The sequence below is a fragment of the Salmo salar genome, chromosome 02 (assembly GCF_965601325.2).
Source record: "Salmo salar chromosome 02, fSalSal1, whole genome shotgun sequence".
Lineage (NCBI taxonomy): Eukaryota > Metazoa > Chordata > Actinopteri > Salmoniformes > Salmonidae > Salmo > Salmo salar.
The window spans coordinates 57,174,761-57,190,446 of NC_138292.1; the positions used below are offsets into that span (position 1 = coordinate 57,174,761).

Here is a 15,686-nt window from a genome sequence, read left to right on the forward strand (position 1 = left end):
AGAATGACTTCCATATTGAAGTAACTTTTTGAGAAAAAGAAATAAAATAACTCTTTATTTGTATATATACACAGTGAAAGAGGATCCACAGAAATGGGTTTAGAGTTTTTCCTGACCAAATGACCAGCCTAGGAAAATCTCCAGGACCTAATTAAAGCGAAAAGCCTGGAAAGGCAATCATTTTTGCTAATCAGATCACGTTGTCAAGAAAAGCCCCTGACCGTAACCACGCTACTACAGATAAATCCAATCTGAAAAAAAATCTTCACTATGTAGCCTTAAAGGATATGGCTCAAAGATAAATCCTTTGCTAGTGTCATTACAAATCTATAAATGGTTGATAGGTAACAATGTAAGCCAACTGATGTCCATAGGGTCTGGATGGGTCAGCAGCAGGTTCTATTCTAGTGGGAGATGAGATCATGATGCCCAGTGAAGATCTGCAGAAAAGAGGAAGAGTTCAGAGGAATTACTTGTTATGACAGAAAAACAATCATGCATTCTTGATTTGATAAGAGAATCATTGCATAACTGACCCAAATCAAATATTCCAGGGTCATTAACTTAAGACGCATCTCAATTTTCCAAATTTCTCCAAAGTGGAGTGAACACGCCAGAATACGCATTCTTTGGCGAAATAGATGGAGTATTTCTACTGCTTTTACTTACAACAAACTGCCTTTGAGTTTATGTTGGTGTTTGTTGCGTCGATTTCCGCTTCATCTTCAGGTTGAACTCTTCAAGCTGAGAAAGGGTTAACACTCACATGTCAACAAAAATATGACTGAATGGTGAATAATATCGTTAGTAAAAAGACACAAGCAATAATGACAAAAGTGAGAACAGCATAGAAGTAAGCCAAGGTCTATCATACCAATGATAATACTGTACTTCCAGAAGTAATTACACAAACCTTCTTCTTTAGTTTCCCCTTAATCGCTTCTTCAGGCATTGTTTTTTTCTCCCCTTCAACATCGCTCTCTGCCTCCGCTTCAGAGAGGGCCCTGGGATACTTTGCAGCCAACTGAGCGGTCACTTTCGCTGCGGCTCTTGCAATCAGTCCATCTCTCTTCCCTTGGAGATCTCGATATATTCTCCTCTTTCTCAGAATCTCTTTCCTGTATTTATTACACCTTTCTTCAAACGCCTGCCTGTTTCTCGTGACTCTTGACCGTCTCATGCGGCGGTTGCTGCCCTTGGGCACCACCGTCTTAACGTAATGCAGACAGCGGGGGGGTGACAGCTCCTTCAGTTGTTGGGCCTTGCTCAAGGAGATGGGGCCTGGGGTCAACACTTTCAGTTCTGGCGTCAGTACAGCCGTGCTTGTGAACTTGAGTTCACTATTGGGCTGGGTAGATGTGACCTGGGGGTTGCTAGCAGTCTGGATGTATGTAAGCTGGCGGGTGCTAGCGGGCTTGGTAGATGTGACCTGGGGGTTGCTAGCGGGCTGGATGTATGTAAGCTGGCGAGTCCCACCAGGCTGGGTAGATTTGACCTGGGGGTTGCTAGCTGGCTGGATGTATGTAAGCTGGCGGGTGCTAGCGGGCTTGCTGTTTGGGAGTTGGAGGTTCATGAGCTGGAGCAGGTTGCCAGTGGACTTGGTGTTTAGCTGCTGGAGGGTGCCAGTGGGCTGGTTGTATGGGAGTGGGATATATGTTAACTGGTGGTTACTGGCAGGCTGAGTAGATGAGAGCTGGAGGTTGCTAGCAGCCTGGGTGTATGCGTATGTCTGGCTTGAGGCTGATGTGCTATTAGAGTAATTTGGTGGGGCGCTGGGGTAGGGTGGATACCCAGGGGGGGGGTATGGGAAGGGAGGCATGGTACCAGGGGGCATAAAGCCAGGGGGCATAAAACCAGGGGGCATAAGGCCAGGAGGCATGGTACCAGGAGGCATAAGGCCAGGGGGCATGGTACCAGGGGGCATAAGGCCAGGGGGCATGGTACCAGGAGGCATAAGGCCAGGGGGCATGGTACCAGGAGGCATAAGGCCAGGGGGCATGGTACCAGGGGGCATAAGGCCAGGGGGCATGGTACCAGGGGGCATAAGGCCAGGGGGCATGGTACCAGGGGGCATAAGGCCAGGGGGCATGGTACTAGGAGGCATAAGGCCAGGGGGCATGGTACCAGGGGGCATGGTACCAGGGGGCATGGTACCAGGGGGCATGGTACCAGGGGGCATAAGGCCAGGGGGCATGATGCCAGGGGGCATGGTGCCAGGGGGATAACCCCAACCTGGAGGGAAGGCATTGGCGTAGGGGCTGCTGGTATACAGAGAGAACTGGGTGGTGGAGAAGGTTGCCATCATAGATGCATTAGGAGGGTGAGAAAGAGGATATATAGGGTCCTTGGAGTATGTGTTGAGCTCAGCAGAGCTTTCCTTGGACTTGTCCCTATACCAATCCTTGTCACTTTCTTTGTTCCAGTCGCCATCTCTGTCCCAGTCCCTGGTACTACAGCGCCTGTCCCTGTCTCTGTCCCTGTTACTAGAGCGCCTGTCCCTGTCTCGGTCCCTGTTACTAGAGCGCCTGTCCCTGTCCCTGTTACTAGAGCGCCTGTTCCTGTCCCTGGTACTAGAGCGCCTGTCCCTGTCTCTGTCCCTGGTATTAGACCGCCTGTCCCTGTCTCTGTCCCTGGTACTAGACCGCCTGTCCCTGGTACTAGAGCGCCTGTCCCTGGTACTAGAGCGCCTGTCCCCGGTACTAGAGCGCCTGTCTTCGTCTCTGTCCCTGGTACTAGAGCGCCTGTCCTCGTCTCTGTCCCTGGTACTAGAGCGCCTGTCCTCGTCCCTGTCCCTGGTACTAGAGCGCCTGTCCTCGTCCCTGGTACTAGAGCGCCTGTCCTCGTCCCTGGTACTAGAGCGCCTGTCCTCGTCCCTGGTACTAGAGCGCCTGTCCTCGTCTCTGTCCCTGGTACTAGAGCGCCTGTCCCTGGAACCAGAGTGCCTGTCTCTCTCACTGTCCCTGGTATCAGAGTGCCTATCTCTCTCGCTGTCCCTGGTACTAGAGCGCCTGTCCTCGTCTCTGTCCCTGGTACTAGAGCGCCTGTCCCTGGTACCAGAGTGCCTGTCTCTCTCACTGTCCCTGGTATCAGAGTGCCTATCTCTCTCGCTGTCCCTGGTACTAGAGCGCCTGTCCCTGTTGCTGTCCCTGGTACCCGAGTGCCTGTCCCTGTCTCTGGAACCAGAGTGTCTGTCTCTGTCCCTGGTACTAGAGTGCCTGTCCCTGGGACCAGAGCGCCTGTCCCTGGTATTAGAGCGCCTGTCCCGGTCTCTCTCAGATTTGTCCCCGTCTCTCTCTCGGTCTCTCTCAGAACTGGCCCAGTCTCTGTCCCGGTCTCTTTCTCCATTTCTCTTAGATCCGTCCCTCTCTGTGTCCTCGTCTCGTTCTCTGTCCCAGTCTCTAGTACTAGAGTGCCTGTCTGACGTCAAGGGACTCCTCTCCTGGTCTCTCTTCATTCCGTATATCTTCTCCTTGGTCCGCTCTGTCAGTCGGCCCAACTCCTCCACACCCAGGTCTAGCCCGATGGACTCCAGCAGGCTCTGGAGCTGGCCATGTGGGAGATCCGGCCTCCTTTCTCCACGAATGTGTGAGTGACTGTGGTCTTGTGGCAGAGCTCTACTGTGGGGCCCCAAGCAATCCTGAGAGTTCTGAGCTGGGGGCCCCTTATACTCACTCCTGTGGGCAGTCTTGGGATGGCCCTCCTGCATAGGGGGTAACTCATTCACGTTGTTCACAATCTTTGAGAGCTTGTTGATGTCCACCCCTTTGTTGAGGACATTGAGGAAGCGCTGGAAGCCTGTGGCTGCTGTGTCTTGCTCCTGTGTCCTGAATGAGTAAATGGTGGATTCGTGTTGTTTATCCTCAGGGACCTAACAGGAGACATGAGAGAATATCAATGGATAACCATCCACTAAGATACCTGCTTGCTTTATAGCTTAAAAATGGATGAAGGTTGACATGATTCATACTCAATTCATACCAGTTATATGGTCAAGTTCTGCAAAGAAGGACATAGGCAAAGTACAGTTGGCCCAGAAACGAGTAGCATGTCTGGCCCTTAAATGTACACGGGGGGCTAACATCCACAACATGTATGTCAGTCTTTCCTGGCTCAAAGTAGTCTGTCTATTTTCTTTAATTTAATCAATAATTTTGACAGTAACCCTCAAAAAAGTAATTAATATTAACGCTTTTAATTTCCATAGGTAAGCTAAATGTGAATGAAAAAGTGCCTCAGGCCTTGAAAAAAATAAAATCACTGATTGAGGGGATATCGGTGAACAAATGCCGTGGTTAAGGCTGCGACGGCGCCAGTGCAATGAGTGGAGCTTACTCGGGGGTTCAATAGCTCATATCAGACCGAGAACCTAATGCGTCGAAGTTAGTTCCTTATGAGTTTTAGTTTAGAAAACGATCTCTCCGCAGAAGCGACTGTTAGAGGACTGTAAACACAGCTTGATTGCCATAGCAACATCTGGGAAACTGGGCAGAAGTGAGTTGTGCTTCAAATACAGCAGTTCTGCAACATCTTTAATTGAGCCTCTCCTTCTCCTTAATTGCCGGCTTCAACACGTTATGGAAAGAAATTAATGTTTTGGAAGCTCTGGGGACAGGTCGTCCTGGATACTGGACAGACAAAAAAAGCGGTTTGCGATTTCGTTCATACTGGTGAACCGGTGTTTGAGTTGTGTGGTTGGAAATATCAACAGTCCCTTATCTCAGGTATATCTTGGCATACATTATTCAAGAATACATTTACATTTTGTGCAGCGCAATGGACATAGGCCTATAATGAAACATGTCAGGAAAAACTGTCTGGGTTGGCAATACTCCGTATAGAAAACAGTGGGGGCCGCAACCTGGACTTACAGGCCGCGGTGAACAGATTTGCACACAAAAAAATTGAGGACTTCAGGAGACTCTCTCAAGTTAAATTTAATTTACCTTGAATATTGTAGCCCATTTGTGTAGGCTATTAGCCAGACAAAACCCGCTGAGTTCAACAATAAATAGTGGCTGATTTTACTCTCAAGCCAAGTACTTTTTCCCCCTGTTTTTTTATTTTATTTAACTAGGCAAGTCAGTTAAAAACTAATTCTTATTTACAATGACGGCCTACCCCGGCCAAACCCTCCCCTAACCCGGACAACGCTGGGCCAATTGTGCAACACCCTATGGGACTCCCGATCACTGCCGGTTGTGATACAGCCTGAGATCAAACCAGGGTCTGTAGTGACGCGACTAGCACTGAGATGCAGTGTCTTAGACCTCTGTGCCACTCAGATGAAAACTTGTTAGGCAATTTTTTTTATTTAACCTTTATTTAACTAGGCAATAATGAAAGAATCCCTAGTAAACTAGTGTTTTGAGGGTGGACTGACTTATTTGGCATTACTCACAACAACGTTCTATTTAAGGTAGGCGAGAGCACGAGGACAGCTCATGACATGCAGGTTCAGGTAGCCTATACAGGACAGTTGTATATTATTTTTTTTAAATCCATTGGTAGCTGATTAGTATGCGGTTGCATAGAAACATGAATTTACAATCTGAATTTTCAATTTTAATTACTGAACAAGTAATTACATTATTGCCACCAGTCAGCAGTCTAAAAATGGCAACATTACGACATGTATAGGTTTGTGAAATGTTAGGCTTAACATGAGAAAATGACTAACAAATAGGCCTACCAATAAACATTTATCCATTAGCCAAAGCAAAGCTATAGATGCCTTCGCAATTTCAGCACCATGGACAGCCATCGTTTATTTTTTGGGGGGGGTCAAAGAAACTGTGTTACACTGGGGGTATTGAAAGTACCAAACTATCTGTTCAATAAGTTAACACACAGCTCAGACACCCATACATACCCCACAAGACCTGCTAGTATGCTACCAGGGTTCTCTTCACCGTCCCCAGATCCAGAACAGAGGCTAGGAAACTCACAGTACTATATAGAGCCATGACCACATGGAAATCTCTCCCAAAATGTAATGTAGTAGTGGAGCAATGTACATTTGTATGTACAATTGTGATGTAGTGGTGCACAATGTTTTGCATGATGTGATTGATGTTTTGTGTGTTCCCCCTGGAAGAATAGCTGCTGCCTTGACAACAGCTAACGGGGTGCCTAATAAAATACTAAACTGGAGTTTGTAGTAGTAGATGTAGTATATAGTAAGCGAGAGGGTTAGCTGTGCGTGAGTTGTGTGTGTCAGAAATTCATGGAGGAAACTCAACCCAACACTCAATTTCTGTTCTGTATTTCGACTGCCAGCGCATGGAAGAGAAGAATCCACTTGGCAAACCACACTATTTTCCTAACTTGCAAAATGTATAATATATGCATCGTCAAAATAAAACCTGAAGTTTGGTAATTGAGAGAATTTGTAAGGAACGCTTGGATATGGAACGCTTGGATGTGGATGTGCATGCATGTGGTAGGTCAGACAGTTTAGTTGGTCGTCATACCCGTTACATTGAATTAAACTTGTAAAAACATGATATAAAAGAAATCCAGTCCACATATTTTAGAAGCAGATCAGTTTCCTAGCAACTAGCTAGCTTACGTCAGATTAGCTAACGTTAGCTAATGTTATTTTCAGAGCAGGCTGGCTATTTAAACATAAATATGCCAGTCAGGAAGGTACCGGCAAATACATTAAATCACCAAATGTAAATAGTCACATTGCCAATACTTCTAGAAATGCAAGTGCAAGAACGGACAAAATTGATTATTTACCTTCTCGCCTTTCCTCCTGGTAGCATCGCGCAGGTCTTCATCATTATATGTGGTGTGTCGTCTCATTCTGGATTTTGAGGGTTCAGATATTTGATCGCCCTACCACTGAGCTCTTTGACTTGAAAACCAAATTGTACTATTAAAGTGTAGAAATAAAAAGGTTTATAAACTATGGTTTTACAGCTAGTTAGCTTTTCCAGTCATACCTCTCCAGCGGGGTTGGGAGAAAGCGGATGTTTCCGGTTTTCACGGATACAGTATTTTCAACCTAACTTCCGTTTCCACTGAAAAACGGATGTGGGGACTCCGTAAGGTCAGAGAGCAAGAGGCAAAGCGTGAGGTTTTACTCCGCCCAAAATCTAGCCATTAAAATAAGCCCAGGAAATGAGGCATTTTTGTATTGAGGTCAATGAGAGCGTGTCGAATTTGGTCAACAAAAATTGTAATTGCTAATTTGTTACATCAGGCTTATTTGATCGAATATACGTTTCGTAATGGCTAGGTTGATACGAATGCACTGATATATGTGGATGCACGTGGCAATTCGGCAATTTAAAAAAAGAAACACTTTATATTGGAGTTGGGCTATGGAGATATAACTTGCCATGATCTCTCTTGTCTTAGCATGGACATTGAAATTGAGGGCTTCCACTATTTTAAAGTAGTCAACTGGGTGGGTATTCCTATGAGTTGGAAGAAATCAGACAATGAAAAAGAAAATATACTGATACAATAATAGCTCCGATTGAAAGACGAGTCTTCTTTCAATCGCTATGGCTGTTGTTTAAACGCGTATCTGCCCTTTCATTGGCTGAATGGCCCCACCTGATCTCGCCTCCTCCAACCTGGCTTCAATCTTTGAGGACATGTAATTTACATTTCCAATGTTAGATCGGTCACTCAAAAATCTTGTCAATATAATAGACAATCTTTGGTTAGGTTACTTCTGAAGTGGTTAGTTAAGATATTTTATAGGACTGGAAGTGCAACACTGCCACCAACAGGACAGATTTAGAATTTCCCCAACTTTAACAAAACTGTACAACATTTGTTGAATTCTTTACTTAACTTCACTAAATACGTCAGTATATACTCAATTACTGAATTGAATACTGCAGTGTTTGTTTTAAACTACAGTGTTAATAAATACAGGCCACATCAGCAGTCAGAGCTAATATTTTATTAGTTAATTCTCATGTGGGCAGTCAGTCAACAAACCCCCATTCACTTGTAACAATGAATAGCATGTTTTACAAATGGCGTACTTACAGTAGGTGTTAAATGTGAAACAGTCACATACATACAGTACCAGTCAAAAGTTTGGACACACCTACTCATCCCAGGGTTTTTCTTTATTTTTACTATTTTCCATATTGTAGGATAATAGTGAATATATCAAAACTATGAAATAACACATTTGGAATCATGTAGTAACCAAAAATGTGTTAAACAAATCAAAATATATTTTATATTTGAGATTCTTCAAAGTAGCTGCACTTTGCCTTGATGACAGCTTTGCACACTCTTGGCATTCTCTCAACCAGCTTCATGGGGTAGTCACCTGGAATGCATTTCAATTAACAGGTGTGCCTTGTTAAAAGTTAATTTACTGAATTTCTTTCCTTCTTAATGCATTTGAGCCAATCGGTTGTGTTGTGTCAAGGTAGGGGTGGTATACAGAAGATAGCCCTGAAAAAGCCCAAGTCCATATTATGGAAAGAACAGCTCAAATAAGCAAAGAGAAAATGACAGTCCATCATTACTGGTCAGTCCATCTGGAACATTTCAAGAACTTTGAAAGTTTCTTCAAGTGCAGTCGCAAAAACCATCAAGCGCTGTGATGAAACTGGCTCTCATGAGGACTGCCACAGGATAGGAAGACACACAGTTACCTCTGCTACAGAGGATAAGTTCATTAGAGTTAATTCCACCTCAGATTGCAGCCCAAATTAACGCTTCAGAGAATTCAAGTAAGACACTCAAGATCTCAACATCAACTGTTCAGAGGAGACTGCGTGAATCAGGCCTTCATGGTCAAATTGCTGCAAAGAAACCACCACTAAAGGACACCAATAAGAAGAGACTTGCTTGGGCCAAGAAACATGATTAATGGACATTAGATGATGAGTCCAAATTTGAGATTTTTGGTTCCAACCGCTGTGTCTTTGTGAGACACAGAGTGGGTGAACGGATTATCTCTGCATGTGTAGTTCCCTCTGTGTAGCATGGAGGAGGCGGTGTGATGGTGCTTTGCTGGTGACACTAAGTGATTTATTTCGAATTCAAGGAACACCTAACCAGCACGGCTACCACTGTATTCTGCAGCGATACGCCATCCCATCTGGTTTGCGCTTAGCAGGACTCTGTTTTTCAACAGAACAATGACCCAACACACCTCCAGGCTGTATAAGGGTTATTTGACCAGGAAGGCGAGTGATGGAGTGCTGCATCAGATGACCTGGCCTCCACAATCCCCTGATCTCATGAGTTGGACAGCTGTGTAAAGGAAAAGCAGCCAACAAGTGCAAGGCATATGTGGGAACTCCTTCAAGACTGTTGTAAAAGCATTCCAGGTGAGGCTGGTTGAGAGAATGCCAAGAGTGTGCAAAGCTGTCATCAAGGAAAAGGATGGCTACTTTGAAGAATATCAAATATATTTTGATTGGTTTAAACTTTTTTGGTTACTACATGACTCCATATGTGTTTCATAGTTTGGACATCCACTATTATTCTACAATGTAGAAAATAGTAAAATAAGAAAAACACTTGAATGAGTAGTTGTGTCCAAACTTTTGACTGGTACTGTACACTAATGTGGGGCGAGCATTGCTCCCTAAAGTGATACAAATGCTAATGATGCTCCAATCCCATGGAAAGTTAAGACATTTATATTCTGTGTCAATGATGGATGGAATGGCATCAAGGAGGTTCGTATGCATGAGACGGGAGGGAACCAATCTAACAGGAGCACAGGACGTAACAGTCCCAGGGCCCTCTCCTGCCGATCTGCAAGCACTAGCGATCTTCACATGAGGGCGCTGTAACAGAGAGCAACTGGAGGCAGCATTGGCATAATGAGGTTACTGTACTTCTGAAATACACACACACACACACACACACACACACACACACGGTTCTTACCTCCTCACTGGTAGAACTTCAGCTCCGTGTCCACACAGTCAAAGAACAGGTCCCCCAGCTCCTCTTCTACTGGTGATTCTCCACTGAGCAGGGCTGATATGTCCGTCAGACACTGGCCCTCCAACATCCTCAACGTCTCAGTCAGAGCATTCCCTGCATCCTGAGTGACAAAAACACACACATGCAAAAATACACACATTAAATGCCCCCACACACAAGCACGTGCACAAGCAGAGAAGACCTGACAAACAGTGAAGTTTATAGGAAATTATGAAAGTTCATAGTCGGTGACGTACGTCACATAATATCTATCAGTCCATACTCGCACTCATCAATGTAAAAATATATATATATATATAAACACGATGAAAGTGTTGTCTATTACCCATATTTGATTCTAACCCCTCTTACACGTACCGGGTTGGTCTCCATAGTCTGCAGGGCCCCTTCATGGGCCTTGTACAGGTCGTGCCTGCGGTCCACTTGGCTCTGGAAGCGCGGCTGCTTCCTGACTGGGTCGTCTGGGCCGTACTGTGGGGAGATCACCCTCGACACTGGGGTCACAGACTCAGAGAAGACAAAAGGCTTGAAAACAGATCTGGCAGGACGGAGGACAGCCCGGTAGGAGGAGGGGAGGTGGTAAGGACCAAATGAAACACACAGACACAGAGAAACTCCTATCAGGATGCAGTTTTGCCAAAGGGGGAAATTATGAAGATGAAAAAGAGCAATACAGAGATAAAAGGAAAGAGCGTATCTGAGTCTGAATCTTAAGAGGCACTTTCAGATAGCCTGAGGGGTTCCTGGGCCTGGTTCCAAACCAATCCCTTTCCACCTCTCCTACACCCTTGTTGAGTCCCTCTTGCAAATCTGAAAGAACTGGAAAGGTATCAGCAAAATAGTAACATTACCACATAGCTCTCTGGTAAGCCAGGAGGAGTTTCCTAAACATTTGTCACACACTTATCCAGCTCATTTAGATTAAACACAAGGAGCAGACAACAATGGGGTTAGGGTCAGAGTGATTCGTTTGGGACCAGGCCGGTGAGGTGACGCACCTGGAGGGGTCGGGGGTGGCAGTGAGGAAGTGGATGCAGGGCAGGCTGGGGTCGCGGGGCAGGATGGACACCATGCTGCCAGTGGTGCGGAACCCCCCAGAGTCCATGCAGATCCCACTGGGCTTGTCCCTCAGGATGGACATCATCACCTCGGCCGTCACAGAACCTGGGGAACCCAGAAAATGTATTGTCTAAGTAGGTTATTAGTCGTCTATTTTTATTGGAAAGCCGACCGGAGAGGGAATGGCAGGAGACAGGAAATGACATAGCTAGTTACATTCAACGTACTTTCTATGGTAAGAGGGGATACCAGGCCTTTATTAAAAATAGCTGTATAAGCAATACGGCAACCAAACCAACCATGTATAGTGTTGTTAATAGAGCCTGCTTTAACATCATTTTGGGAGTTTTTACAGTTATAAGGAGTTGAATGGGTTGAATTAGATTAGAATAGAATAGAAAGAATAGTCTCCCTCACCATCATGCTGTTGGAGGAGCAGTGTGCCCCCACTGTAGCGCCTCTTGGCCAGTTCCATCCTGGCAGGGGGGGTTTCAGACTTGAACACCTCGTTGAAGCAGAACTCTCCCTCGCCGCTCCACCAACCCTGGGCCTGGGCCACACTCCGCAGCTCTGGGTGCTCCGCTGAGATATCCGTCCCGATGGTCAGCGCATTGGAGATGTTCTTCACCCCCTCTGTGGGAAGCAAAGACAGGAGGGGGGTGCATAGTTGTATGCTGCTGGTATAAGTTGCTCAGATATGCACAGTTCTAGGATCAGCTTACCCTCCCACTATCCTAACCACAACCATAAGGGTAAAAGCACAAAACTAATCTCCCGTGGGCAGATTTTGCATGTAGACTGAAGTATCTGCAGAGACTGAATGGGATGTGTGAGATAAGGAGCAGCATTAGTTCTGGTTTTGGGGTTTTCGTCACTGGTTATTTGCACGTATCAGGATTGGGCGAAGACGATGCTTAAACTGCTTTGGTTCGCACGTGTGCCCACACAGATCGGAAGGGGGGGCACTTTGGCTGAGATTTCTTTATGTGAGGGTGGAGACTTTATATTTGCCACTCTCAATTTCTAACATGGACTGTATGAACAAAGAAATTAATCACTCAGCTGACCAAGTTCTGTGAGATTTTACTCTTTAACAGAGATTACCCCGGAACGAACCTGTTTCAAAACTTCTGTCCACACCACAGCTCCAGTGATGTTAGAGCAATTTCCGCACCATGTAACTTCCTGTGCCATCCCCCCCCCCCCCCCCCCCCCCTTCCATTCACACTACAGCTCCCACGGTGTTCCAGCAGTTTCCTCACCTATAACTTCCTGTGCCACCCTCAGTCACCCCCACTACATCCATTCACACTACAGCTCCCACGGTGTTATAGCAGTTTCCTCACCTGTGACTTTCTGTGCCACCCAGAGCTTGCCGGCGGTCTCCAGGACCCAGGCCTCGTTGCGGTCCACCAGGAGGAAGGAGTTGTGGTAGCTGAAGGGAGCCGGGTCCTCCCTGCATGGCCCCCCCTGGCCGTGCTGCTCCAGCAGACCAGTGATCACACCCACCGCCCCCCAGGCACTGTCTGCACGCTCCAGTCCCAAGCTGTCAAGCAATAGAATAGAGTAGAGTAGAGCAGTAGAGTGGAGTAGAGGAGTAGAGTAGAATAAAGTAGAGTAGAGTAGAATAGAGTAGAATACCGGTAGAATAGAACAGTGTTTCCCAACCCTGGTCCTGGAGTACACCCAACAGTACACATATTTTGTTGTAGCTCTTGACAAACGCACCTCATTCAGCTCATTGAGGGCTTGATGATTAGTTGACAAGTTGAATCAGGTGTGCTTGTCCAGGGTTACAATCAAAATGTGTACTGTTAGGGGTACTGGAGAACCAGGGTTGGGAAACACTGGAATAGAATAGTGGTAGAAGAGAATAGATCATGAGTAGAATAGAATCAAATAGAATAGAACATTCTGTCTTGTACTATTCCCCGGACACAATACATACACACAGCTGTGAGGCTGGTAGCAGCATAGGGTCAGCCACAGAGCAGCAACCCCTGGAGTAGGTTAGTCCTGCTGCTGCTATATCACTGCAGTCAGTGGTACAACAGGACCAACCTGCGGCTGCCATTGCAAACTGTTACATTGATTTGTTCAGCATTACACTTCAATAGGCTCCATGGTGCGTGAGCGTTACAAAATCCTTTAAAATGTTATGCTTATGACAATGTAAAGGCAGCTTTATGACATAAGTGAAAACACACTTGGGCCAGATTCAATCAAAACTCCCATAGAAATGTTTTGGCAGTAGGCCTATCTTTGTTTACACATCCCTACGCACACATGTAAGTATTAACCTGTGATGAAGGAAGTCTACCTAGTACATTTACAGTAGCCCATCTGCTACTGCCTAGCCCTATATTGCATTTATGACTATGGGCTGAAATACTTGCACATCTCCAGTTAGGATATCTACTATTCAACAAATTTACCAATGACATTAATGCATTGATTATTCACACCAAACTTTGAGTGATGTGATTCTGAAGTTAGTAAATTGATTCTTAAAGGGCAGCGCTACCCTATCGTTCCTGGTCCTGGGATCCAGTGTTGTCTGAAATAGTCCGGCCAGTCATTCAATCAGACCGCTCGGTCAGGAACCTGACCCAACTGCCAGCCAGCCCAGCCAGCTCAACTCGTCTCTCTATCTTTCGGACCAGGAGGTGATTCTGAAGTTAGGATTCACTTGGCCCCAAAACAACACTACTGTTTGGTATGCTGGCCTACGGTTAGCCGTGCTTACCGGACCAGGTCCATTCCTAGCAGGGCTTCCCCTGGATCGATAGCTTCGCGGGTCCACACAGCCTCATTCCCGATGCAGACCCCCTTGTCGTTGGCCCCCATCTCAGCCCCCCACAGCCAGGAAGGCCGGCTGAGGACCACAGCATGGGTGTGTTCTGCTTGAGGGATCTGAATGTACGTGCACTGCAGGAGAAGAGATGCAGGACTTACATTGTTGTTCAATTCTCTTTTTATGTGATTGTAACATCAAATCTACTGGCAAACCATACCAACACATACTCAGCCAATACCTCAAACCTGTCATATAAACCGTTGGTAACATAAAGGCATGAAAATACATATAAATGATAGTCTATCATTCAAACTCTAAACTTTGTGAATAGTAAATTAGAACATGTTGATTGTGTATACAAAGGAGGGGTATTTTAGAGGTTTGATAACCCTTCTCTTTTATATTGCCCAGACTGACTGCTCACCAGTGAAAACAACTCTAATCCAATTAGTGATGTTGGTCACAGTGCAAAACACCTGTTGTGACCATTTTTAACATAAATGCCTACACTCTGACTACAGGCCTACATACAATGTTCAGAGGGCAGATGGATTTGAGTTCTTTAACCATGCTTTATCCAGGTTTAATCTCATTAAGATCAAATCTCTTTTTCAAGAGAGCCCCGATCCAAGATGGCAGCGGGATTGTACTTTGCAGCAGGGTCAATCTATGGGGAGAAGTGAAGCTAGGCCTAGCTTACCTCCAGCATGGTCCCAGATGGGTGACTGGTTGCTGGGTAGTAAAGAACCTCCTGGACCTCATCTCTAGGACGGTCCGAGTTCTTCCCAAAGATCACGTGATCATCTTGTGAGCCAGGGGGCAAGGACACAAAGCAGTCACACGAGAGGGGCGGCTCAGGCTCTGCCATCCTGCATGAACAAGAGGACAAACAAACACCATAACAAATATATTACCAGAAAATAAACTGCTATCATATCAGAGGCCAGGAGTTTTTTCTGGTCAGGACAAATTATCAGGGAAAAGTCCTAGCCTTAGTCATACATCGGTAAAATCAGGAAGACTCATAGTTATGTTGGTCAATAAATTGTATAAGCGTTTTTATTTAACCTTTATTTAACTAGGCAAGTCGGTTAAGAACAAATTCTTATTTTCAATGAAGGCCTAGGGGTTAACTGCCTGTTTAAGCAAACTAAAAAATATACACATACTGTATATCACTGTCACTATCAGTTAGTCATGTTTTTACAGTTTTACCATTTTTGTTTCATTTCACACTATGACTATTGTATATAGGCTAAGAAGCCTATAGAATGGGCACACATATAGAATGGGCACACGTGACATAAGGCATCCATCCCCTATACAGTTTATTTAGGGAAGTCTCAGGTATAATATGTTCTTCCTGTCAACTAGTGCATTGTCCATCCCTTCTCAAACAGAGCGATAAGGAGGCAGTCTTATGGACTGCACTTCTCGGTAATCTTTACAAATCCGAATGGTCCTTGCGGTCTCCTTCTTCTTATCAACATGGCTAATTTGTAACGCTGTTCTATTATAAAATGCGGAAACATTTTAAACAATGTGATCGAAGTCTTGTGGAGACGTGATAGCCTAAAATGGGCTTTAGTCAAATGTTTATTTAAGATAGGGCCTATATAAACGGTATCGTTAGCGATGTGCCCTTGTTGTCACTTCCCGGTTTCAGGAGATATCACGCTAAAATGCACAAATAAACGACTGTCATTTCATTTCAATCCAAGGGTTGGCTGTCATTATAATCTGTTGAGTAATAGGGCTACTGTAGCTACTGATATGTTGCAAATTCCTACAGGAAAAATGTTACCTTTTTAATCGCAAAACCAGACGTGGTAGCTACGAGAAGGCAGATTGTAGTTGAGATACTGTACCACGTGATCGTATCCAAAGG

General features: G+C 45.4%; 2 protein-coding genes across 3 annotated transcripts; both read right to left on the reverse strand.

Moving 5' to 3' along the window:
- Nucleotides 1–39: 39 nt before the first annotated feature.
- On the reverse strand, nt 40–7,010 carry LOC106588003 (uncharacterized). Its single transcript, XM_014176667.3, has 4 exons — nt 6,742–7,010; nt 914–3,868; nt 670–744; nt 40–440 (listed from the first exon to the last, which is right to left on the reverse strand). The coding sequence occupies exons 1-3, from the start codon at nt 6,805–6,807 to the stop codon at nt 688–690; spliced, it is 3,078 nt and encodes a 1,025-aa protein (XP_014032142.2). The 5' UTR covers nt 6,808–7,010; the 3' UTR covers nt 40–440; nt 670–687.
- Nucleotides 7,011–7,906: 896 nt separating this feature from the next.
- On the reverse strand, nt 7,907–15,686 carry LOC106587987 (secernin-2). Of its 2 annotated transcripts, none has more exons than XM_014176651.3 (9): nt 15,603–15,686; nt 14,499–14,667; nt 13,748–13,929; nt 12,348–12,547; nt 11,419–11,634; nt 10,941–11,106; nt 10,300–10,480; nt 9,883–10,042; nt 7,907–9,779 (listed from the first exon to the last, which is right to left on the reverse strand). In XM_014176651.3, exons 2-8 carry the CDS (start codon nt 14,664–14,666, stop codon nt 9,887–9,889), a joined length of 1,269 nt encoding a protein of 422 aa, XP_014032126.1. In that variant the 5' UTR covers nt 14,667; nt 15,603–15,686; the 3' UTR covers nt 7,907–9,779; nt 9,883–9,886. The 2 variants fall into 2 exon arrangements, with proteins under 2 accessions (XP_014032126.1, XP_014032133.1); XM_014176658.3 differs by having other exon boundaries at nt 7,907–9,795.